The sequence below is a fragment of the Bombina bombina genome, chromosome 7, assembly GCF_027579735.1.
Source record: "Bombina bombina isolate aBomBom1 chromosome 7, aBomBom1.pri, whole genome shotgun sequence".
Taxonomy (NCBI): domain Eukaryota; kingdom Metazoa; phylum Chordata; class Amphibia; order Anura; family Bombinatoridae; genus Bombina; species Bombina bombina.
In genome coordinates this window covers 269,039,365-269,064,187 of record NC_069505.1, presented here as the reverse complement: position 1 = coordinate 269,064,187, position 24,823 = coordinate 269,039,365, and the positions used below count along the sequence as shown (strand labels likewise).

The 24,823-nt window shown below is 36.7% G+C and overlaps 1 protein-coding gene across 1 annotated transcript in view; it reads left to right on the top strand.

Moving 5' to 3' along the window:
• The window catches only part of CACNA1D (calcium voltage-gated channel subunit alpha1 D), a 764,995-nt gene that overhangs the window by 572,303 nt on the left and 167,869 nt on the right, over positions 1-24,823 (top strand). Inside the window, 2 exon segments of the mRNA XM_053689359.1 lie at positions 2,164-2,180; positions 9,899-9,923. Of these exon segments, the coding sequence (XP_053545334.1) occupies positions 2,164-2,180; positions 9,899-9,923 (42 nt within the window).

Below are 24,823 nucleotides of genomic sequence, written 5' to 3'. Positions count from 1 at the left end.
TTATACCTCCTATCTCATCCCCTTAAATTAATTCCTTGTCCCTTGTACTCCAAAATACATTAAAGGAGAACCATGAAAATAATATTTAATGGATTTTTTTATTCAATTAAAAGTCTTAGACCAAGTTTACGTAGTTGCCGATTACTGTCAGGTTTAAAACTATTACAAAATCCCACTTTGGCTTTCGTTTTCAACACATTATACCTATATTTGCATTACGTTTTACCAGCTTGTGAAGATATCATCAGGTTATAAGCGTAAAATGGCCTCTTTAACATGTCTGGCTCTGCCCATGGCTGTTGTATAATCCCTCTATATTGGACAGTACAGATATTTAATAGTCATATACAGGATATCTCATAGCGCCAATGAGCAAAGTCCAGTCATATTTAAGAAGTATTTTTATTTTCCGAGTAATAACCTCAAGAGCTGCTTCAGACTTTTTATTTACCTGCCTATCAGATTATGAGTGACGCAGGTATATCAATAAGTGACCCAAAAGTCCTTACAAAAAAGATAATACCCATTTAAAAGTTAACAGCTGAAGTAAAAAGTGAATAAATTAACCTGTCAAAATGTTTTCCTTGAAGTGTTTGAAAATGCAGAAGGTACCACTGTGTCTGGCTTTTATAGCGCCTTCCATATGCACACACCCATGTTTTCTTGCTGTCAGCCAATCAAAATGATGTAAAAGATCTGTGCACAGGAGCTTACTTTTGTGAGCTTTGGGAAGCACCAAAGGCAGTGGAACCTTCAGATTTTTCTCCTCATTAGACAATTTTAAACTAATTAATTTGCCTTATCTTTTGTGGGGAAATTTATATCCAATTAATCATTAAATCCATGAGAACTGCTGTATGAAATAAAAAATGTAATCTCACAAATGCTCACATAGAGGGCTGTCCTGGTAATTCTTCTCTCTATTTCTTTTTCTTGCCTGTCCTTCCTTTCCTGCCTACGCTAACAGCACTATTTTACTGATGCATGGAACACTTTTGATGCCTTAATTGTTGTTGGTAGCGTCGTTGATATTGCTATAACAGAAGTTAATGTAAGTAACCGCTGTGCACCGCAGTTGTCAAACGCAGCTGCTAGTATGCCCTCCTAGGCTATGCATGAAGTGCTGACATAAATCCTTTGCATGAATAAAATGTATCGCTTGTTGTCTCAGCCGTGCAATGTAAATAGTAATGAATGTTACTGCGTAAATTGTGTCATACAAACTAATTACTGGGCTCTTGGAGCTAATTCAGGGTTAGGGAACAAAATGTTATGTTTACAAAACCAGAGAGCAATTTGAAAAAAAAACAAAATTACTTTAAAAAAGCAGAGACATGAAGTATTAAGATGAACTGTTATGAAAACAGTAGTATTTAGTGACACAAATATGTTTTTAGGCTGTAAAGTAGAATGACTGTGTAGGCTTTCAATAGCATAGCTCCGCAGATTTGTATTATTATTATCATTTATTTGTATAGTGCCACACAATTCCTTAGCACTATCCCAAATATGTGAAAAGTATGACTTAAATGGACTGAAAGGTGTAAAAATAAATGTGCATGGGTGCATTTCAATGTGCAATAGAAGCATTTTCGCAATATACTTCCATTAGCAAAAATACTTCTAGTAAAAGTTAATACTGGTTTTCTGCGGCATACGCACATATCCTGGGAGGGCATGTGCACCAGTATTCAAACACCAGACCTTCTCAGAGTCAAGTAGTAGATTGTATGACACAAATAATGTCTCCAGAAGCAGTGCACACTACCACCAGCTCTCTGAGAAGGTGTGGGGTTTAAATACCAGCTCACAGCATATGTGCGTATGCCGCAGAAAATTAGCAATAACTTTTACTAGAAGCATTTTTGCTAATGAAAGTATATTGCAAAAATGCTTCTATTGCATATTGAAATGCATCTACACAATTTCATTTTTGACCTTTCTATCCCTTTAACTGAACTTTAAACACCTTAAACAGTTCTGGTGTCTTGCTATAGAATAACAACCAAGTCTAAACATTTTTTAAACAAATTAACTTTGTTTACTGCAGTTGTTTTTAAATAGCCAAACTATTTACGTTCATTAAGTTAGTATAAAGTGATTTGTTTAGCAGTTATTATCTGTTAAATCCAGTTAGTTAGGAAACATATGTAGCAGTGTTAGCCTTAAAAAAGTCAGAAGTTTACATTTACAGTTCTGAGAATTAGAAAATCTACAATTTTTAGAGCTTAATTACATGACAAGGGGGAAATAATAGTGTAATTAGTTTGCAGTGTTGTTTTATTACGCACAACTAAACAACATATTTGCTGTCTCTTCAAATGAGGTGAAAGGGGATGGGCGTGGAAGTGACATGGTGGGTGGGACATCACAAATATATTAAGCAACTGCCCCCATGTTACCATTAACGTCCATTAATGAGTTTTATGCATGTTTGATAGACTTTGTGACCATCTATAATGGGGGAAATTCTAGTAGATACAAGCAGCATAACTTTATAGAGATTTCAGGGCATAGGACAACAAAGCCCCAGATATGTGTTGGGGACGTTAGGCTTTATTGCCCCTATACTTTTAAAGGTCACCAAGGCTGATTCCTTTACCAATATGGCTGAATTCCAAGATGAAGTTATTGGTAGACATTGGAAGTGTATTGGCTCTATGTAAGTTATTGTCAGCAAAGCAGGTAAAATAACTGCTGTGTTATTGGCAGTAGGTGGGGAGCTATCACTGACTTGTGTTTGTTGTTGACAGAAAAGAGAACAAAACACTACACATTTTCTACAATATAAATTCTATTTTTTAGGGAGGGTCTATAGAATGTATCTATGGGCTATAGCCCCTGTTATTTTTGCAATTTTAGCAACACCAGAGCATACATGAACATTTTCCTGTTCACAATTTGGGCATCGTGTATTCTACAGGTGCACAACACTAGCGGTGAAGTGCTTTTAGTGAGGATGACAACCATGTGTCGTCATCCAAGGGGGGGGGGGGCATCTCTTTTGAAAATAATCATAGCCTCCCTCTGCACTTACCCCTGCATACAAACCCCAGGAACCCAGAAGTGCCAGACTGCTGAAAGGGGCTTAATGTAGCTTAAAGGGACACTGAACCCACATTTTTTTATTTTGTGATTTAGATAGAGCATCAATTTTAAGCAACTTTCTAATTTACTCCTATTATCAATTTGACTTCATTCTCTTGGTATCTTTATTTGAAAAGCAAGAATGTAAGTTTAGATGCCGGCCCATTTTTGGTGAACAACCTGGGTTGTTCTTGCTGATTGGTGGATAAATTCACCCACCAATAAACCAGTGCTGTCCATGGTTGGCTCCTTAGCTTAGATGCCTTCTTTTTCAAATAAAGATACCAAGAATGAAGAAAAGTTGATATTAGGAGTAAATTAGAAAGTTGCTTAAAATTGCATGCTCTATCTGAATCACAAAAGAAAAAAATTGGGTTCAGTGTCCCTTTAATATTGATTTATTAACTTTTGCTAAGTTAAAGCATTATTATTGTGTTGTTTAAAAAAATATATGAACTTGTTTTCTTTGCATTATTTGAGTTCTGAACACACTACATGTCTTTGGTTATTTTGTCCAGTGTCATTGTCTGCAAATAAATGCTCTAAATGACAATATTTGTATGTGGAATTTGGTAGAAATGTTGTCAGTAGTTTGTAGAATACACTCAAACTTTAAATGCATGTAGATGAATTACATCTATGAATGGAAATATATTTGCAATACACAAGTATTGGCAAAGTTGTTTCTATTAAAAGTTATCACTGTTTTAGTGTTAACATTTTTCTCTGCACGTGCATGTGAAGCATAGCTAGGTATTCTCAGTGCACCAGCATTTTAAATACTGCAGCTACTCAGAGCACAAGTGGGGCTTGTATCATGTCAGCAATTAACTAGTTGGGTCATTACCAGACGGTACAAGCACCTTAGGCTCTCTAAGCTCTCTAAGCAAGCGCTGTATTTAAAATGCTGGTGCACGGTGCATACTTAGATACACGTTTGAAACATCTATAGCTTTTACTAGAAGCATTTTTGCTAATACATGTATATTGCAAAAATGCTTCTTTTCCAAACTGAAATGCACCTTTGTGATAATTTTTAAAGGGCCATTATAGTGTTAAAATTACATGCTTTAATCTGTTAGAGCATGTCATTTTAACACTAGTGACGCTCTAATGCTATGTGTTTAACTATGTAATTAACCCCTTTGGTTAGAGTACTGCTGGTCCCGAGTGGTGTGACTAGCACTGCTGATTGGATCAGCGGCAGTTTCTGCTCAGGACCCACATCACTCTGCGGTGCATGAGCGGGAATTTAAGCATCCCTTTAATCTCTTTGCGGGATTAAACACATAGCATTACAGCGTCGCTGGAGTTAAAAATTACACGCAATTATATTTGCATGACACGTTAATGGAAAACGGTAATTTTAATCTAAGTTAAAATTAATTATTGAAAATTCTCCTTCTGAAAAATGTCTAATGTGGGTGTTATATGTGCTACCAATCAGATGCAGGAGATTACTGTGCCCTGTATTGTTGCATGACTGTGTTGTAATTGGCTGTAACCAAAAAATGAAAGGAGATTCCCTACAACGTTCAAAAGCTGCTTTTACTCTCAATCATTTTTTAGCCTGGAACGTGAGGCACAAAAATATACGATTTGATAGATTTACACATTTCTTGATATCATCTAATCAATATTTATGTCTTATCTTTTTTTAGAAATTTATTCAGGCAAGTATATAAAAAAATTGTGATTTATTATAACCTCACATGCCACCTTAGATTTTAACATTTACAGAAGATTAACCCAACTTTGGTTGTGCATGTGCTCACAGGCATTTTTGTGAAGATCCAAATGTCTTTACTATGCATGTGCTGCAATAGATAACAAGGTCTCTGATGACGCACTGGCAGTTAACACACTCTGTAATTTTGCTTTTTTTTTGCACAACTGCTATATATGTAATTAACATTTGTCTTTTTAAAATACTTTTCTTGATTAGTGTAAAAATTATGTGGGAGCCAATATTGGTAATTGTCAATTATCATGACTCATTTTTTGTTTTAATATATTTTTGGTAATAAAAAGCAGACCCTTTTCTCAGTATTTTACTGACAACCTAACTTTCTTTCTGTCCGTATATCTATCTATCTTACTCAGCATGCAAAGGTAGGTTGTGTGCGCATGCATCCAACTATTAAGCATGATCTGCTTGCCACTGTGATGTCATAGGTGTCATGTGACATTCCCGCTGACAGTGCTTAAAAGCTGTAATGTAGGATGTGCATGCGCAAACTCATAATAGGATGTACATGCACAAGACAGATTTACTCCAAAAAAATCTATGACATTTTTATAGGAAGCATTTTTTGCAGTCAATTGCTCTGCAAATATGCTTCTGAGTCTTTAAATTAATTTTCTGTACTTTTAATGGTATCTGAATATTTATTGGGAAATACTGTATCATAAATGCCATATTCCTTTATACCACCAATATTTTTATTGTGAATACGCATTATTGGATGAATAGTTTAGAGTCTCGGTGGCTTAGGGGATAGAGTAATGGTGATCATAAAGCGAGTCATCGGTGTAGTCAGGGTGTCTTGTGCACAGGGATAGTCTGGAAGTGTGATTTGTTTATAGGCATGCTTATAAGGTTTCCAGTTAGTTCCTGGTTTCACAAAATAATATCTATTAGGTAGTTTATACAGGGATTAATCTAGTATCTGATTAGAGTTCTAAAACCATTAAGGCCTTAGAGGCTCCATTCCTCTTACATATACCATTAAATCTTCAGCCTACCCCTTGACAACCCACCATTTACCCAATCTTGCCCTTATGGCGATACCTGAAATAATCACACTGACACCAGAGTTTGGCTAAATATGGAAAGGTCACGTTTAATAATTTAATTAAATTTCTTATTGGGTAATAACATACCCTAAATCAAACTCAACAACCAAAATGCACCAGCATTTGCAACACCAGAACTTGGATCCCACGTGTCAGGGGGGAGACCACAAAATCCCCCCTGTGGCAGAGCAGGAGGGGAAGGAGAGAACCTGCAGCATATACCAGCCATTATCTAGACCACCGAATCACGACTTAGGCTGGGTATGCTACAGGATCCCCTCCGCCCCTCGCATGCCCCGCCTACGTGCCAGATCCCAATTTCACCACAACACCTACTACATTATTTTTTTTTATAAATATATAGCTGCCTGTTTTATCTTATCGCCGTCCGCTAGCGTAGACCACTCGAGTCACCTACTAGCATCCAGCTACAGCTTCTTTCTTTCCCTTTATTAGGGAGCACGGGCGGTCTTACTGCAATCCAACTAAGTAGCTGACATCCTGCCCATAACCGTGCCAAATTCGTTCCGCATCTCTTGTTGTGACCTCTCCAAATAGTTGGCTCTACTTGCTTATTCGAATCTAGGGAGGGTGGGAGGGAAACAAAAAAACTATTTATACCTCTTCCCACCTCCTACCTGCTATCCTTGTAAGCCCTCCTCTGACCCTTATCTATGTCTCTCTCCCTATTCCCCTTCTAAACTTCCTACTCTCCTTTCTCCTCCCCCACTATTCCAGCTAGGAGCCCAGCCCTTATGCCGCTCCTGTCATAGCCATTCCGTCTGCTTATTTTTACAGTACAGCTTCTATTTGTGCAAGGGAGAACGCCAACTGTAACTGTAAGTGCTGAAAAAGGACACCAAAATGCAGTAAAATCAGATCACTCTGCTTTGCTTTGTTTTAGTATATTAGGTAATACATAACTTTGAGTAGTTAATAGCTTATTAGTTGTTTAAAGGTGGAATATACTGGCTGGAAGACAAATCACTGTAATCACACACAGGAAGAACTTCGTCACATCAGGTGACAAAACACTTTTTGGAAGATGTTTCAGCAATGTCTCCTCAACAGCGGCTTGTTTAATTATTTTCTTAGGAGCAGCTCTGTTAACAAATCTGGCAGGTTTCTGTATTCATTTTAAGTCTCTAAGTTTCATTTGTATACAGGCTTAATCCCTTAAAAAGCACAACGTACCTTGTTGCTGGTCATTAAGTGTTTTCTTCATTATAATAGCGGGGTGGGTACGTGCTATTATAACCCTCCTCCCTCCTGCTGGCCACTGGAAATACAGTGGTCTCGCTGCTGGTGGAGAGACCGTGCTATTAAAAATATAATTTTCATAGAAAGACCAGTGACATACAGGATAAGTCGCTGGTCCTTAAGGGGTTAATCAATCTGCGCTTACAAAGTCTTGTAAAAACCCATCAGCAGCCTCTAGACTATGTTAATCTAGTTTTCAATCTCCTCTCAGTTCTGAACTAATCAACTGCTTCTCACTTCAGTTCTTAATCCAGCTCTCTGTCTCTCTTGCTCATTCCTGTTCAATTCCTTGTTTGCTTTAATTCTGTTAGGTGTCAGAGAACTGGCAGCTGTGCTCCCGCAGCTATGACCCACCCTTTCTCTCTGCACACAAAGAACTTGACATGAGCTAAAAACCAAAATCTTTCAGCACTTTTTATTTTTATTTAAAAAAAAACTGTGAACAGTATATTAAACAAGCAAAGATTTAGCCATTTTCCCTCCAATGTGTTTATGTATTAGTCATAAATATATTTATATACATCTGTGTGTATTTGTGTATGTGTGTGTGTGTGTATATATACTGTGTGTGTGTATATATATATGTATATATATATATATATATATATATATATGTGACGAGACCAATCTCACCACTGTTCATTGGAGGAGCCTGGTTGCCCATCTGCTGCCTTTAGACTATGGCCCCATGTTGAAATGCTTACTTTTCCCCTGCAAAGATACGAAAGCCGGGTCATTCAGTACTTGCCCTATTTGAACAGTGATACCCCAGATAGCTATGCCATGTAGCCCATTTGTATAACGAAAGACTACGTGAAAGACTTTGGCTCCATGGCAATTGAACTGTATTTCTCTGCCTGTGATAATTACATCAACCATTGTGTAAGGTAATTGTATCAACCATTGTGTAAGGTAATTGTATCAACCATTGTGTAAGGTAATTGCATCAACCATTGTGTAAGGTAATTGTATCCTAGGCAGAGGGGAGGATTTTGTAACCCATTGTGTAAGGTAATTGTATCACAGGCAGAGGGGAGGATTTTGTGTGAGAGTGTCTGAGAGTATTGTATGTGTTTATTGGTTGTTTTACAAAACCCTGTGGGTGGTACTAATGTGCAAAAATGTGTATATAAGAACAATAAACCCACAGCTCTTGCTGATTCCTGTTTTACCCTCAAGACGGAGCTTGTTCTCGTGTTTGGGGGGAATTGCTACTTTGAATTATTCTTTTGCCTGTTCCAGGAGAGAAGGATTTTGTGTATTTTCCCCATTCGGTTTATTAACTGGGTTCGTGTGTTGCTATTCCTGTATTAAGGGCATCTTTCATCTGGTATTAACCCTCGATATCCGGGATATACCGTTACAATTGGTGGCAAGCGACGGGATGGTCCTCAGCACCCAGAAGAGCAACTACACATCCAGGGATTTACAAGTTGTGGGCAACGCATGTCCCAGTACAGCGACCCTAAAAGCAACAGAATGGAACCAGCAGTGTTATACGAGGAGGAGGACCTGGATGGCCGGGATGCATTAAGGAAAGGCATCTGGTACCAGGCCCCGGATAATGTACAATACCAGCGGGGTGAGACTCTCCCCAGTGAAGAGCAGCGGTTGCAGAAGCAAGTGGCCCTGTGGATGCCCTTCCTGGGAGAGCAGCCCCTGGAGGAATGGGTGAAGGAACTAGAGCACCGGGTATGGCAGGAGCTATGGCTGGAGGATGCCTACCAGGCGCTCTGGTGGTATATGGCACAGTATATACCCTGGACAGCCGAGCATGACAAACCAGAGGGAGAGGAGTTTGATGGTCCTGGCTTGTTATGGGAATCCTTTGCAGAGCCTGACTTTGGGAGCCCTGCGCAGACCAGACTTCAGGACATTTTCTATGAGAAGGAGGCTAGGCATGACTGGGATGACCCCCGTGAGGTAGAGCAAGACCTGGCTCCCCTAGCAACCCTTGAGTGGGAACTGGAGCAGGACTACCAAGTTCTCTTCCACTCCACTGGGAAGGCTCAGCAGGACAGCAAGGTGACAGACCCAGATCCAGACCCGTTGACCTGGGAAGATATTGTGGAGATTTACTGGGAAGGACCCCAGGTGGCCGGTGGAGATGTGACCGAGGTCTCTCCACCGGTCCTGCAGGGAATTGGGAACCCAGTCTCCATTTCCCAGCGGCAGGCTGAGTTACAGGGGGCAGAGACAGTTGGTCCTGTCCCCCAGCAGCAGAGGAATATGCAGGGAATTGGGAGCCCAGTCTCCATTCCCCAGCGGCAGGCTGGGTTACAGGGGGCAGAGACAGTCGGTTCTGGCCCCATCAGCAGAGTGAGATGCAGGGGATTGGGAGCCCAGTCTCCATTCCCCAGCAGCTGGAAGTATGTATGGGAGAGGAGCTTGTTACCCCCTCTCCCCAGCAGCAGCTTAACACACCAGGGGGAGACAGTAAGCCCCACAACCGTGCAGATGGGACAGTGGTCTCTGCACTTACAGCACAGGGGGTAGGGACAGTCGGGCCTGTCCCCCAGCAACAGGGCTGTTTAGCCAAAGGGGAGACAGTCGGTCTCCCCCCACAGCAGCATGGTGCTTTGTCCAAAGGGGAGACGATCGGTCTCCCCCTCCAGCAGCACAGCTATGTATCCAAAGGGGAGACAGTCGGTCTCCTCTCAAGCAACCAGGCTCCCACCAGGCTACTTCCGTGGTAGTGCTGGCACCCATGCAGAGTACAGCTGGTCTCTGCCCAACTCGCAATCCACCAATTCAGCGTACCAGTCCCCTACACAGCCGTGGTGAGGCACCTGGACATGGACAAGTTTCTCCTCTACCCAGGTGTAGTGACCATTTATTGTGGGTGGGCTGTACTGCTGATTGTGTTTTGTGGGTGGGTTGCTGGACTAACCAGGGCACTGACCGGCAGGAGGTCAGTTACCCTGTTAGTCTGTTTGGAAAAGGGGAGAGATGTGATGAGACCAATCTCTCCACTGTGCATTGGAGGAGCCTGGTTGCCCGCCTGCTGCCTTTAGACTATGGCCCCATGTTGAAATGCTTACTTTTCCCCTGCAAAGACACGAAAGCCGGGTCATTCAGTACTTGCCCTATTTGAACAGTGATACCCCAGATAGCTATGCCATGTAGCCCATTTGTATAACGAAAAACTATGTGAATGACTTTGGCTCCATGGCAATTGAACTGTATTTCTCTGCCTGTGATAATTACATCAACCATTGTGTAAGGTAATTGTATCAACCATTGTGTAAGGTAATTGTATCAACCATTGTGTAAGGTAATTGTATCCCAGGCAGAGGGGAGGATTTTGTAACCCATTGTGTAAGGTAATTATATCACAGGCAGAGGGGAGGATTTTGTGTGGGAGTGTCTGAGAGTATTTTATGTGTTTATTGGTTGTTTTACAAAACCCTGTGGGTGGTACTAATGTGTAAGAATGTGTATATAAGAACAATAAACCCACAGCTCTTGCTGATTCCTGTTTTACCCTCAAGACGGAGCTTGGTCTCGTGTTTGGGGGGAATTGCTACTTTTGCCTGTTCCAGGAGAGAAGGATTTTGTGTATTTTCCCCGTTCGGTTTATTAACTGGGTTCGTGTGTTGCTATTACCATATTAAGGGCATCTTTCATCTGGTATTAACCCTCGATATCCGGGCTATACCGTTACAATATATATATATGTGTGTGTGTGTGTATATAAATAAATATATATATATATATATATATATATATATATATATATATATATATATATATAAATCAATGTAAATATTTGCATAGGGAATTAGCACATCTAGGCAAGATTCCCTGCTTGCTTTTTCCCTACAAATACTCCATATACAATGTTACCAATGCACAAGAGAATTCTGGGTAAGATATGCAAATTAGATATGCAAATTCTCAGTTTTTTTGCTTCAAATACTGTTTTAACACATTGATCCTTTTGCAGCAACCAGAAACCTATCTCCTACTGATGAGTTCCAAAAAGAACGAAACAGGCTGTCTAGTGAGTGATTTCTGGATTGCTGCAATACTCCTGTTAAAAGGATCGCTGTGTTAAAAAATTGAAGCATATCTTATCCCAGAATTCTCTTGTGTATTGGTAACATTGTATATGGAGTATTTCTGGGAAAAAGCAAGCAGGGAATCTTGCCTAGATGTGCTAATTCCCTATGCAAATATTTACATTGATTTAATTTTGAGAAATGGAGGATTTTAATCTCAGTTTTTTATCTCCCCCATAATTTTAATGAATATATATATATATTTATGTATATATATATATATATATATATATATATATACAGCATGTGTGATTGTGAGGCTTATTTTTAGCACTTTATTTCAGTTAGATTCTAAAACAATGTGTATCAAATCCTAAAATGCTGCTTTCCTGGGTTTCTAACTACCACCTTTGTAAGATAGTTATTTGAATGAAATCCAAAGTGAGTGGGTTGAAAAGCACTTCAGTGGTTGTTGATACACATGTGTATAAGGAAAAAAACAAAATAGTATATAGTATGATAACGTATTAAAGAGACATAGGTGATAAACGTATAAATCATTGCTCAGCGTGTATAACCTCATGGTTATCAGGTATATCATCTGCCAGGGTGGGGACGGTTCATCTCTATCTGTGGTAATGATGAGTAGATTCTGATGTTGATGTTCAGTAAATGTAGAAACTTACCCTCATGTGATGCAACTATAATAAGTTAAAGGGGGTAGGAGGGGATGTTCCAATTTATTATTAACAATTCTACTAACTGTTTTAATAAAAACTTTGCTTTTATTCAGATACTTTAAAAAAATATCTGTAAAATAATAGTATATCTATAATATATAATAATGTTAAAATAGCCCAATGGGGGTACTGAAATGTCCTGAATAAAATTTTCTTGGAAAAATTATATTTGCTAATACCGGTGCGAATCGGGTGACTTCCTTTTGCATTTTGTGAGTCTCTATGTTGTAGGATTTCAGCACTACAATTCCTCAGATAATGTCAGACAATGATCTGCTCACCTGGCAATACCTTATTGGTATTAAATATACTGAATGTCTGGTTAGGATAAAATTCCCTGACTGTGTTAAAGAACCAGTCAACAAAGTAGATTTGCATAATTAACACATGCAAGATAACAAGACAATGCAATAGCACTTAGTCTGAACATCAAATGAGTAGTAGATTTTTTTCTGGCAATTTTAAAAGTGATGTCTCTTTCCACTGCCCCTGTACCATGTGACAGCCATTAGCCAATCACAAATGCATGCACGTACCATGTGACAGCCATCAGCCAATCACAAATGCATACACGTTTATTCTGTGAATTCTTGCACATGCTAAGTAGAAGCTGGTGACTCAAAAAGTGTAAATATAAAAAGACTGCACATTTTGTTAATGGAAGAAAATTGGAAAGTTGTTTGGTCCGGCGTTTGTCTATCAGCGTTCCAAACATACTTCTGACTAGTCGTAAATTACATCTATCCCACAGTTCCTAATTATATATATATAAATCTTTATAGACAGTCAAAAAAACACAGCCTTTTGTGTTAAAATACAACAAAAGCATGCATGCGTCAAAGTTATTTATTTTATGGTGAATCTAATTTTGAGGATAACAAGTGCACTATTACTTGTATATAACTGTCTGTTTAACCCCTTCAAAATAATTAAACACATAGTTAAAGTCCGCTCCAGAGATGCAATGCACTACTGGGACCTAACTGGACACAAGGGATGGGCGAATGTGTTAAAAGTACAATTTGTTTGGCCAAATGAATAGTCCCATGAACATTCGTTTTTGACAAACAAATGTCGAGAAGGACAAACGTTTTTAAATTAGTTAAACTAATATTATTTCGGAGTTTTGAATATTCATAATTAAATTGAATATTCACATTCGAAATTTCAAATGTAACATTGAACTTTAATAAATACTATTCAGAAGTTTAATTGTTCATGTGGAAGGGAATTCAGTAAACGGATACATAATAGATAAACATAAATTGATTAAAAAATTTCTAATTTGACTATTGTATAATTCTAATACATTTGGTGATCCAAAGGGAAGAGACATATTGTATGTACATAGCCACCAATCACCTGTTAGCGCCCAAGTAGTGCATTACAACTGTGCTTTTCAATAAAAGATACTAAGAGAATAAGGTACATTTTATAAAAGTATTAAGTTGAAAAGTCTTTTCAAATTGCATGCTCTTTCTGAACCATGAACTTATATTTTGACTTTCATATCCCATTAATTTCTCTCTAAAAATATTATATGATTTAAAGGGATTTTCAGGATCCAGATAAACCATGCTATGTTAAACAACTTTCCAATTTACTTATGTTATGTAATTGTCTTTGTTCTCTTGGTATCTTTTGTTGAAAAGCATACCTAGGTAGGCTCAGAAGCTAGGAGCTAGCTGCTGATTGGTGGCTGCACGTATATGCCTCCTGCCATTGGCTTACCAATGTGTTCAGCTAGCTCCCTGTAGTAAATTGCTGATCCTTCAATAAAGAATATTACACATATTAAGCAAAATTGATAATAGGAGTAAACAGGAAAGTTATTTAAAATTGTATGTTCTACGTGAATAATGAAAGAGAAATTGTGAGTTTCATGTCCCTTTAAAGGGATAGTCTACTCCAGATTTGTTATTGTTTTATAAGATATATAATCCCTTTATTAAACAGTGAAAAGGTGGTGTGAGTGCTATCTATATAGGTTGGTGCTTGAATCCCTAAGTAGTCTAGTATAATCTCCAAATATAGACTATAGTGATAAGAAGAGGATAGGGGTGGGGGATAAGCGCTCTAAAGGGAGCAAACCTAAAGAAGATTTCAATAATATTCTATATATATATATATATATATATATATATATATATATAAAGAGTGGTAAAGATGTTGATATTATAAAAAATGAAAAAAAAATGAGATAAAAACGTTCTCAAAAGAATATCAATTTAATTAAAATAAATGTCAGCAATATGTAAATAGCAAACATTCAGCATAAGACATATAGCATAAAATCAATTACTGATGACTAGTATTATAGAGATGCCGGCATCAGATGAAAAACTAGTATTGACAGTTTATATATATATATAGTAATAACGATTCAAGTTCTAAAAATGGCAATAATTTAAAAACAACAGTGCAACAAATTTGATATATGCGGTAATTTGCGCTAATACGTAACAAACCTGTATTATAGGCACTCAGAAAAAGATACAGATGGTAATAGCATACAAACAGCAGGTCTGTTAAAAGAAAAGGCAAGCCAACAGCGTGTGTTTGTGTCCGTTAGAAACAATGGTATGTGAGATCCGAGGATAATGACGTCACGTCATGTGACTTGTAGTTATAATCCAATGGTATCAAGCGATATGGTGTAACGTATTTTGAAAAAAACTTATATACCGGTATATGAAAAAAAGAAGATGCAACTTAGTGTCAGTTTTCTTTGTAACAATGTAAGTTATACTTGCAAGTAGCAGATTTCTATCTTCCGATATTGTAGATGAAAATGTGAACCGATCTCCGTCTTTTCTTTCTGAACTCCATATGTAATAAACAGTTCTTAGTAAGGTGCTCTTTTTTCAGCAATCCTTATGACAGGTGGTAGTATGGTAATTAGAACAACAAAAGATCAACTCCAGGCACACAGGGATTATTCATATATCTAGCTCAGGATAGTTTTGTGAGGTAGAAATGAACCTGTTATAGTGCCGCCATAAGCAAGGTGAGGTGAAAGTGAAAACCAATAACTGTAAAACGTATAAAAACCGCACACAGGAATTACTCATATATCTTGCTCTGCTTGGATTGTAGAGCTCGAAATGAACCTGTAATGTGCAGAGTAGGAGAATGTATGGATATCTCTCATTAAATGTAAGCAAATCTACGCGTTTCGGCAGAGTAACCAGCCTTTATCAAGATGCTTACAAGATGTGACAAGGAGCCTTATATAGGGAGAGTGTGTGAATCCTATCAATTAGGATATAGGCGTGTTTATGGTTAACCCTTTATAGGGTGAGTAATACAGGAGTAATAGTTAACTCATAAATGGGCATATAAATTTGAGTGAATTTGTCAGTATTTTTTATGTAAATTCTATTTCACAAAAAATTACATAGTACAATAAGTATACATGAAAAAGCAAACAGATACCTAGATGTATAGGTCTCAAAAAAGGATACAGGTCAGAGATAGGAATAACGATAATTGATCAATTTATACTATCATTGGTTTGGTTTGTCTGTTTACATAGAGCCAGTCATAATCAAAATGATTTACAAGTTTTTATATAATATATTCAACATCCGAGATATAGGAAAAGAATATACATAAAATTGTGTACTAGTAGGGGTAAAAAAATATATTTTGCTAAAGTGGAGTTCTGGTAGCTAAGGAGAGGCATAGATAACAGTTAAATATTTTCTGGAGATATTATAAGCACAAGCACATACATATACACACGTATATATATATATATATATATATATATATATATATATATATATATATATATATATACATATATATAAGTCCAATATTGTTTATTGGATGCTATATGTGAGATTAGCCACTTTTGGTGTTGTAAATTTATATAATTGAATTTAAATCGAATGAGCTATTTAGCCCAAATGGATGTATTGTTTTAAATTTAAAGATTAACTCAGCTTCTTGTTTAAGAAGCATCTTTTCCATATTGCCACCTCTATGGTTCATTTTTACTTTTTTTATTCCCCAAAATTGGAAACAATTTAAATCCCCAAGGTGGACTTCAGCGAAATGTTTATAGAGGAGGTATTGTAATTATGGATGTACAATACTATCTAGAAGAATCTTATAGACTTCTGCTTGACAATACCACATACACTAAACTTAAACACAATCCAATTGACTCTCAAAAAAAGAAGTTAAGTACTTTATTAGATAAAGCCAAAACATCAGGGGTTCTAACAGACTCAGAATTAAATTTTTTAAAAATGAACTATCCAAAAAATCCAACATTTTACTTTCTGCCCAAAATTCACAAACATCTCAGTAAACCTCCCGGACGTCCCATCATTTCTGGAATTGATTCAATATCTTCAAATCTTTCACAATATGTAGACTATTTTCTTCAAAATTATGTTATACAACTACCATCATATCTAAAAGACTCTACCCACTTTCTAAATATATTAAATGATATTGAATGGAAAAATAATTACACTATGGTTACATGTGACGTCAACTCCTTATATACTAATATTGATCATCATCTAGGACTAAAATCCATTGCTTATTATTTAGACAAAGACCCTAATTTGTTATATGAACAAAATAAATTCATCCTAAATAGTATAGAATTTATCCTAAAAAACAATAGTTTCATGTTTAACAACGAGTTCTTCCTCCAGACCAGGGGGACGGCAATGGGCACAAGGTTCGCTCCCAGTTATGCCAATTTGTTTATGGGTTTTTTTGAAGAATCATTTCTATCTAGCGGCCAATGGGGAGCGAACCTTGTGCTCTATAAAATATATATTGACGATATCTTCCTGGTCTGGCGAGGAGATCATGAGATTCTAGAACTGTTCCTGGAAGATCTGAATACAAATAATTTGGGTCTTAGTTTTTCATATGAACATAGTATGAATTCACTCCATTTTCTTGATATTGAGGTGGAAATTGTTGATAACACTGTCAAAACCAAAACATACTTTAAAACCATTGACTCTAATAATTTTATTCATCAAAATAGTTGCCACCTCAATAAGTGGAAGGAAAATATCCCCAAAAGTCAGTTACTCAGGATCAGAAAAAACTGTTCAGATCTAGAGTCATATGACTTACAGTCAAACATTTTATTAAACACATTTGCTGAGAAAGGATATAACCAGAAAAAAATCAAAAACACCATGCTATCTATTAGAGAAATTGATAGATCTAGTCTATTAAGAAACAAAACCAATAAGAATAAAAACAAAAATTTATATGAGACAAATATGGCCCCCACTAGTCAAATGTTCATTCCCTTTATCACAGAATATAATACTCAACACAATGAGATAAGGGCCATTTTAAACAGACATTGGCACTATATCGAGAAAGATCCTATATTAGGGACAAAAGTTAAAAAACACCCAGACCTCATATTTAAAAAGGCAAAGAATCTAAAGAGCTATTTGACATCTAGCGAATTTAAAGGAACTGACATTAACTCCACAGATAGAGATTTGAGAAATGAAAAAATATCTGGCTTCTTTCCTTGCTTTAAATGCAAATCTTGCAAACACAGCAATAAAATTAAAAAGATTACGTCTACTAACAAACAATTTAAATTTACTATTAGGGACACCATAAAATGCAGTGACTCTAATGTAATCTACTGTATAAAATGTTCTTGTGATTTATTTTACATCGGCCAAACCAGTAGATTACTAAGAGACCGGATGCGAGAACATATTTTGAGCATAGAGCATGCAAATACTAAAACATTACTCTATAAACATTTCGCTGAAGTCCACCTTGGGGATTTAAATTGTTTCCAATTTTGGGGAATAAAAAAAGTAAAAATGAACCATAGAGGTGGCAATATGGAAAAGATGCTTCTTAAACAAGAAGCTGAGTTAATCTTTAAATTTAAAACAATACATCCATTTGGGCTAAATAGCTCATTCGATTTAAATTCAATTATATAAATTTACAACACCAAAAGTGGCTAATCTCACATATAGCATCCAATAAACAATATTGGACTTATATATATATATATATATATATATATATATATATATATATATATATATATATATATATATATATATATATATACGTGTGTATATGTATGTGCTTGTGCTTATAATATCTCCAGAAAATATTTAACTGTTATCTATGCCTCTCCTTAGCTACCAGAACTCCACTTTAGCAAAATATATTTTTTTACCCCTACTAGTACACAATTTTATGTATATTCTTTTCCTATATCTCGGATGTTGAATATATTATATAAAAACTTGTAAATCATTTTGATTATGACTGGCTCTATGTAAACAGACAAACCAAACCAATGATAGTATAAATTGATCAATTATCGTTATTCCTATCTCTGACCTGTATCCTTTTTTGAGACCTATACATCTAGGTATCTGTTTGCTTTTTCATGTATACTTATTGTACTATGTAATTTTTTGTGAAATAGAATTTACATAAAAAATACTGACAAATTCACTCAAATTTATATGCCCATTTATGAGTTAACTATTACTCCTGTATTACTCACCCTATAAAGGGTTAACCATAAACACGCCTATATCCTAATTGATAGGATTCACACACTCTCCCTATATAAGGCTCCTTGTCACATCTTGTAAGCATCTTGATAAAGGCAGGTTACTCTGCCGAAACGCATAGATTTGCTTACATTTAATGAGAGATATCCATACATTCTCCTACTCTGCACATTACAGGTTCATTTCGAGCTCTACAATCCAAGCAGAGCAAGATATATGAGTAATTCCTGTGTGCGGTTTTTATACATTTTACAGTTATTGGTTTTCACTTTCACCTCACCTTGCTTATGGCGGCACTATAACAGGTTCATTTCTACCTCACAAAACTATCCTGAGCTAGATATATGAATAATCCCTGTGTGCCTGGAGTTGATCTTTTGTTGTTCTAATTACCATACTACCACCTGTCATAAGGATTGCTGAAAAAAGAGCACCTTACTAAGAACTGTTTATTACATCTGGAGTTCAGAAAGAAGAGACGGAGATCGGTTCACATTTTCATCTACAATATCGGAAGATAGAAATCTGCTACTTGCAAGTATAACTTACATTGTTACAAAGAAAACTGACACTAAGTTGCATCTTCTTTTTTTCATATACCGGTATATAAGTTTTTTTCAAAATACGTTACACCATATCGCTTGATACCATTGGATTATAACTACAAGTCACATGACGTGACGTCATTATCCTTGGATCTCACATACCATTGTTTCTAACGGACACAAACACACGCTGTTGACTTGCCTTTTCTTTTAACAGACCTGCTGTTTGTATGCTATTACCATCTGTATCTTTTTCTGAGTGCATATAATACAGGTTTGTTACGTATTAGCGCAAATTACCGCATATATCAAATTTGTTGCACTGTTGTTTTTAAATTATTGCCATTTTTAGAACTTGAATCGTTATTACTATATATATATAAACTGTCAATACTAGTTTTTCATCTGATGCCGGCATCTCTATAATACTAGTCATCAGTAATTGATTTTATGCTATATGTCTTATGCTGAATGTTTGCTATTTACTTATTGCTGACATTTATTTTAATTAAATTGATATTCTTTTGAGAACGTTTTTATCTCATTTTTTTCCATTTTTTATAATATCAACATCTTTACCACTCTTTATATATATATATATAGAATATTATTGAAATCTTCTTTAGGTTTGCTCCCTTTAGAGCGCTTATCCCCCACCCCTATCCTCTTCATATAATCCCTTTATTACCCATTTCCCAGTTTTGCATAACCAACACTGTTATATTAATATACTTTTTACCTCTGTGATTACCTTGTATCTAAGCATCTTCTGACAGCCCCCTCATCACATGACTTTTTATCTATTATCTATTTACTTGCATTTTAGCCAATTAGTGCTGTGTTGTGTTAACTCCTCGGGCATGAGCGCAATGTTATCTATATGGCTCACATAAACTAGCAGTCTCCTGTTGTGAAAATAAAATAAAAAAGCATACAGATAAGAGGCAGCCTTTAAGGGCTTAGAAATTAGTATATGAGCCTACCTAGGTTTAGCTTTCAACTAAGAATACCAAAGGACAAAGCAAATTTGATGATAAAAGTAAATTGGAAAGTTGTTTAAAATTACATGCCCTATCTGAATCATGAAAGTTTATTTTTGACTAGACTGTCCCTTTAATATTCATGCTTGTATGATGGCAAATTAAAAAAAATGCACTTTCTTTTAATCCAGGTAGAGAGCCGACGTAAATCTGAAGAAAGTTGCTTTTAATTAAATCGTTCCACTTTAACTACAAATAATCGGCTAGATTACAAGTGTTGCGGTACGGCTATTAAGGCTGAAAAATTTGCCATTACGCTGGAATGGCCAGTAACGCATATTACGAGTTGCGGCGGTATAGCTATACCGCAAGCATTTTAGCCTGTAATGCAACGTCCATTCCGCACTCAAAAAAATGACGCTTGAGTGCAGGATTTTCCATAGCGCCATATTACAGGTTTTGCGGTCTGGCTAAAATGCTTGCGTTACAGTCTATACCGACACGATCCATTCCGCCATCTGAGAGTAGTAGTTATGGATTTTGTGTAACAAAAATGTTTCACAAAACTCATAACTAAAATGTTACAAAGTACATAAACACTCAAAAACTACCTATTAACCCCTAAACCGCCGTCCTCCTGCATTGCAAACACTATATTAAACTTCTTACCCACTAATCTGTCGCCCAACCACATCGCGACTATTAAATAAACCTATTAACCCCTAATCCACCGCCCGACATAAAATAAACCTATTAAACCCTAAACCGCCGCCCCCCCACATCGCTAACACTATAATAAATTATTAACCCCTAAACTTCCAGCCCCCCACATTGCAACTACTAAACTAAAGCTATTAACCCCTAAACTGCCAGCCCCCCACATCGCAAAACACTAAATTAAACCTAACACCCCCCCTAACTTTAAATTAAAATGACAATATAACTATCTTTAAATAAATAAAAACTTACCTGTGAAATAAAAAAAAAACTAAGTTTAAACTATAAATTAATCTAATATAATTATTCTAATAAAAGAAAAACTTCCTATTAAAAAATCTAAATTACAAATTTAAAAAACCTAAGACAAAGAAACAATTTAAAAAAATCTAAGAATACAAAAAATAATAAACGAAATTATCAAAAATAACAACAATTATACCTAATCTAATAGCCCTATAAAAATAAAAAGCCCCCCCAAAATAAAAACACATCCTAACCTACAATAATCTACCAATAGCCCTTAAAAGGGCCTTTTGTAGGGCATTGCCTAGCTCTTTTACCTAGAAAAAAAATACAAAGTCCCCCCAACAGAAAACCCCCCACCCAACCAACCCCCAAAACAAAAAACCTAAATCTAAAAAAATCTTAACCTACCCATTGCCCCTAAAGGGGCATTTGTATGGGCATTACCCTAAAAAGGGCATTCAGCTCTTTTACACTGCCCTTAGTGTCGGCTATGTCGGGGAGCGGCGGATTAGGGGTTAATCACTTTATTTAGTGTCAACGATGTCGGGGAGTGGTGGATTAGGGGTTAATCACTTTATTTAGTGTTGGTGATGTCAGGGAGGAGCGGATTAGGGGTTAATAATTATATTTAGTGTCAGTGATGTTGGGGAGCAGCGGATTAGGGGTTTATAACTTTTATTAGTGTTGTGGAGCGGCGGATTATTGGTGTTTAGACAAGGGGTTTATGTTAGGGTGTTAGGTTTAACAGGAAAAGAAGGAAGCAGTCCCGCTGGATATAGTAGATAAAACTTTCACGTTATTTGTACAAAAGTAAAAACAAGGTAGGGTCCAAAAGTGCATGTACAATGGAGAGCGTAGCACCAAACGGCTTATATGTGTCGGCACTAGGCCGTAATCATAGCCTAAGGTGTTACACCTGACACTGTGTTTAAAAAGGTTTATAGTAAACCTGATAGGTTAAAAACCTAATTGAAAAGAATGCCCTCCATAACATTCAAATCAAAATTAGCCCTGCATATGCAGACACAAATATTTATAGAAGTTGCTTGCAGAAATTTGCAGAGATTTAACCCTAAACAAGCCAAAGCTTAGAAGGAGAGAAAAAGTAAGTACATACGATGAGATAAATGCAAAGAATACAAGAACATATGAAGATATATACACAATACCATACAAATACAGAAATAGAAATGCTGAAGGATCTAGATACAAATCTATATACAAAAAATATATATGTATGAAAATAGACCAGAGAATATATGTGATCCAGCAAAAATTGTGTGAAGAGAGGACCAAATGTAATTAAATAATATGGACCTGAAAAACTTGCCAACATATAATGAATTATATAATAAATATAAAATTGGTTATGTTGATAATAATGAATCACTAGAGTGGGATGGATTATGTACCATATGTGTATTGATGCACAGCTACACAAAATAAATAATACACAATTGCGTGCAAAATAAATAAATGACACCAACTATGATACACAAAAACAGCTGACCTAAAACACAGTATATAAAATATATAAAAATTAAATATATTAAATTAAATATGATCATGTGAGTGAGACTCTAGTGCTATATAAAGCATAAGTATATCTCAGGTACTATATAAGGGCATGAGAAATGTACAGCACTGGGTTCATTCCCAGAAATTGATGAGATCCTATTTAGGGGTATATTTATGATTGTGGGAGCAGACATGATCCGATATTGCGGATCATGTCCGCTGCACATCGATAAATGCAGACAGCATACGCTCTATGCATTTATAATTGCACCAGTAGTTCTTGTGAACTGCTGGCGCAATGCCGCCCCCTTCAGATTCGTGGTCAATCGGCCGCTAGCAGGGGGTGTCAATCAACCCGATCGTATTCGATTGTGTTGATTTTTGACGATTTCTGTCTGTAGCCTCAGAGCAGGCGGACAGGTAATGCAGAAGCGATCTTTAGACCGCTGTTTCATAACTTCTGTTTCCGGAGAGCCTTCGGGGCTTGATAAATATGCCCCTTAGCGTTAAGGACATGGGGGACCCTGGTTCTGAGCTGGAAAATCCAAACTACCTCATGTTTGGCTAATAATAAATCAATATCACCCCCTCTTTTGGGCACCATAACCTTTTCAATCACTACGCATCTAAAGAAATTTAACTCACTGTTGTATTTAGTAGCAAAGTATTGGACAAGGGGAGTCGTTGATTTACCCCTGCTGATGGTGGAGATGTGTGATGGTAGAGATACGTGATTTGGTGTCTCTGGAGGTGAGACCAACATATTAAATATTGCATTTGATGCAAGAAATTAGGTAAATTACTTATGTGCAAGTGCAATTCAGGCATGTTTTTATAGCATAAGGTTGTCCACTTAATGCTGACATAAAACAATCAGTGACCTGTACATATTCACAGGGTTTACATTTCCTGTGACCACACTTGAACATACCGGTATGTCTGAACCAGGAACTTTCAGGTCTCGCAATTTGCCTCAATTATGTAGGTGATAGAATAGATGCGAGTGTGGGACATTTCTTGTAAGAGCATCGTACACCTTCCTGAGCCATGCCCACTAACTTATCGTCAGCAGCTAGTATTGGGAAATACTTCCTAATAATACCACAAATTTTGGAATATTGGGCGCTGTAGCTAGTTACAAAATGTACCCCTTTGAAAGTCCTAGCACTGTCTTGCGGGTTGTCCTGTAAAAGAATGTCCCTGGGTAGACAACCCACTTGATTTCTAGCCTCTGTAATGTGATTTTGTGTATAGTTCCTCTCTTTCAGACTTTTTTCCAACAACTTTAGTTCGCGCACGTAATCCTGCTATCTACTGCAGATCCTTTTGAGCCGGGTAAACTGACCCTTGGCTACTGCATAGTAAGTATTCTTAGGATGACAGCTGGACGCGTGCAGCAAAGTGTTGCCAGAAATTGGCTTGTGAAACACCTTAGTGCCAACATTGCCATCCTCATTACCAACCAAACACAAACCTAGATAGTTAAAGGGACAGTCAAGTCCAAAAAAAACTTATATGATTCAAATAGGGAATGTAATTTTAAGCAACTTTCCGATTTACTTTTATCACCAATTTTGCTTTGTTCTCTTGGTATTCTTAGTTGAAAGCTAAACATAGGAGGTTCATATGCTAATTTCTTAGACTTTGAAGGCCGCCTCTAATCTAAATGCATTTTGATAGTTTTTCACCACTAGAGGGCATTAGTTCACATGTTTCATATAGATAACATTGAGCTCATGCACGCGAATTTACCGTGGAGTCAGCTCTGATTAGCTAAAATGCAAGTCTGTCAAAAGAACTGAAATAAGGGGGCATTCTGCTGAGGTTTAGATACAAGGTAATTATAGAGGCAAAACGTGTATAATTATAACTGTGTTGGTTATGCAAAACTGGGGAATGGGTAATTAAGGGATTATCTATATTTTAAAACAACAACAAATCTGGTGTTGACTGTCCCTTTAATGCTGTTAGGATCTGATGTGAATGTAAAGCAAAGATCTACATCGTTATTATTTAACCACTCAATAAAATAACCAATTTGATTGAAAGGGCCGGACCAGATCAAGAGCAGATCATCAATATACCGCTTAAAAAAGCTTATATGTGATCTGAAAGGGTTACTATCTCCAAAGATGTGGTCAAATTCCCATCTGCCAAGATATAAATTTGCATATGAGGGGGCGAATTTCGCCCCCAAGGCAGTGCCACATCTCTGGAGGTAGTAATTGCCCTCGAAATAGAAAAAAATGTGGGTGAGTAAAAAGGTCAGCACACGAATAACAAATACCTGAAATTCTGTAGTGTACTCCACGGCTTTGATGCCTTTTATATGGGGTATCGAGGAGTAGAGAGAGACTGCATCCACATTAACCCAGGTAAAAT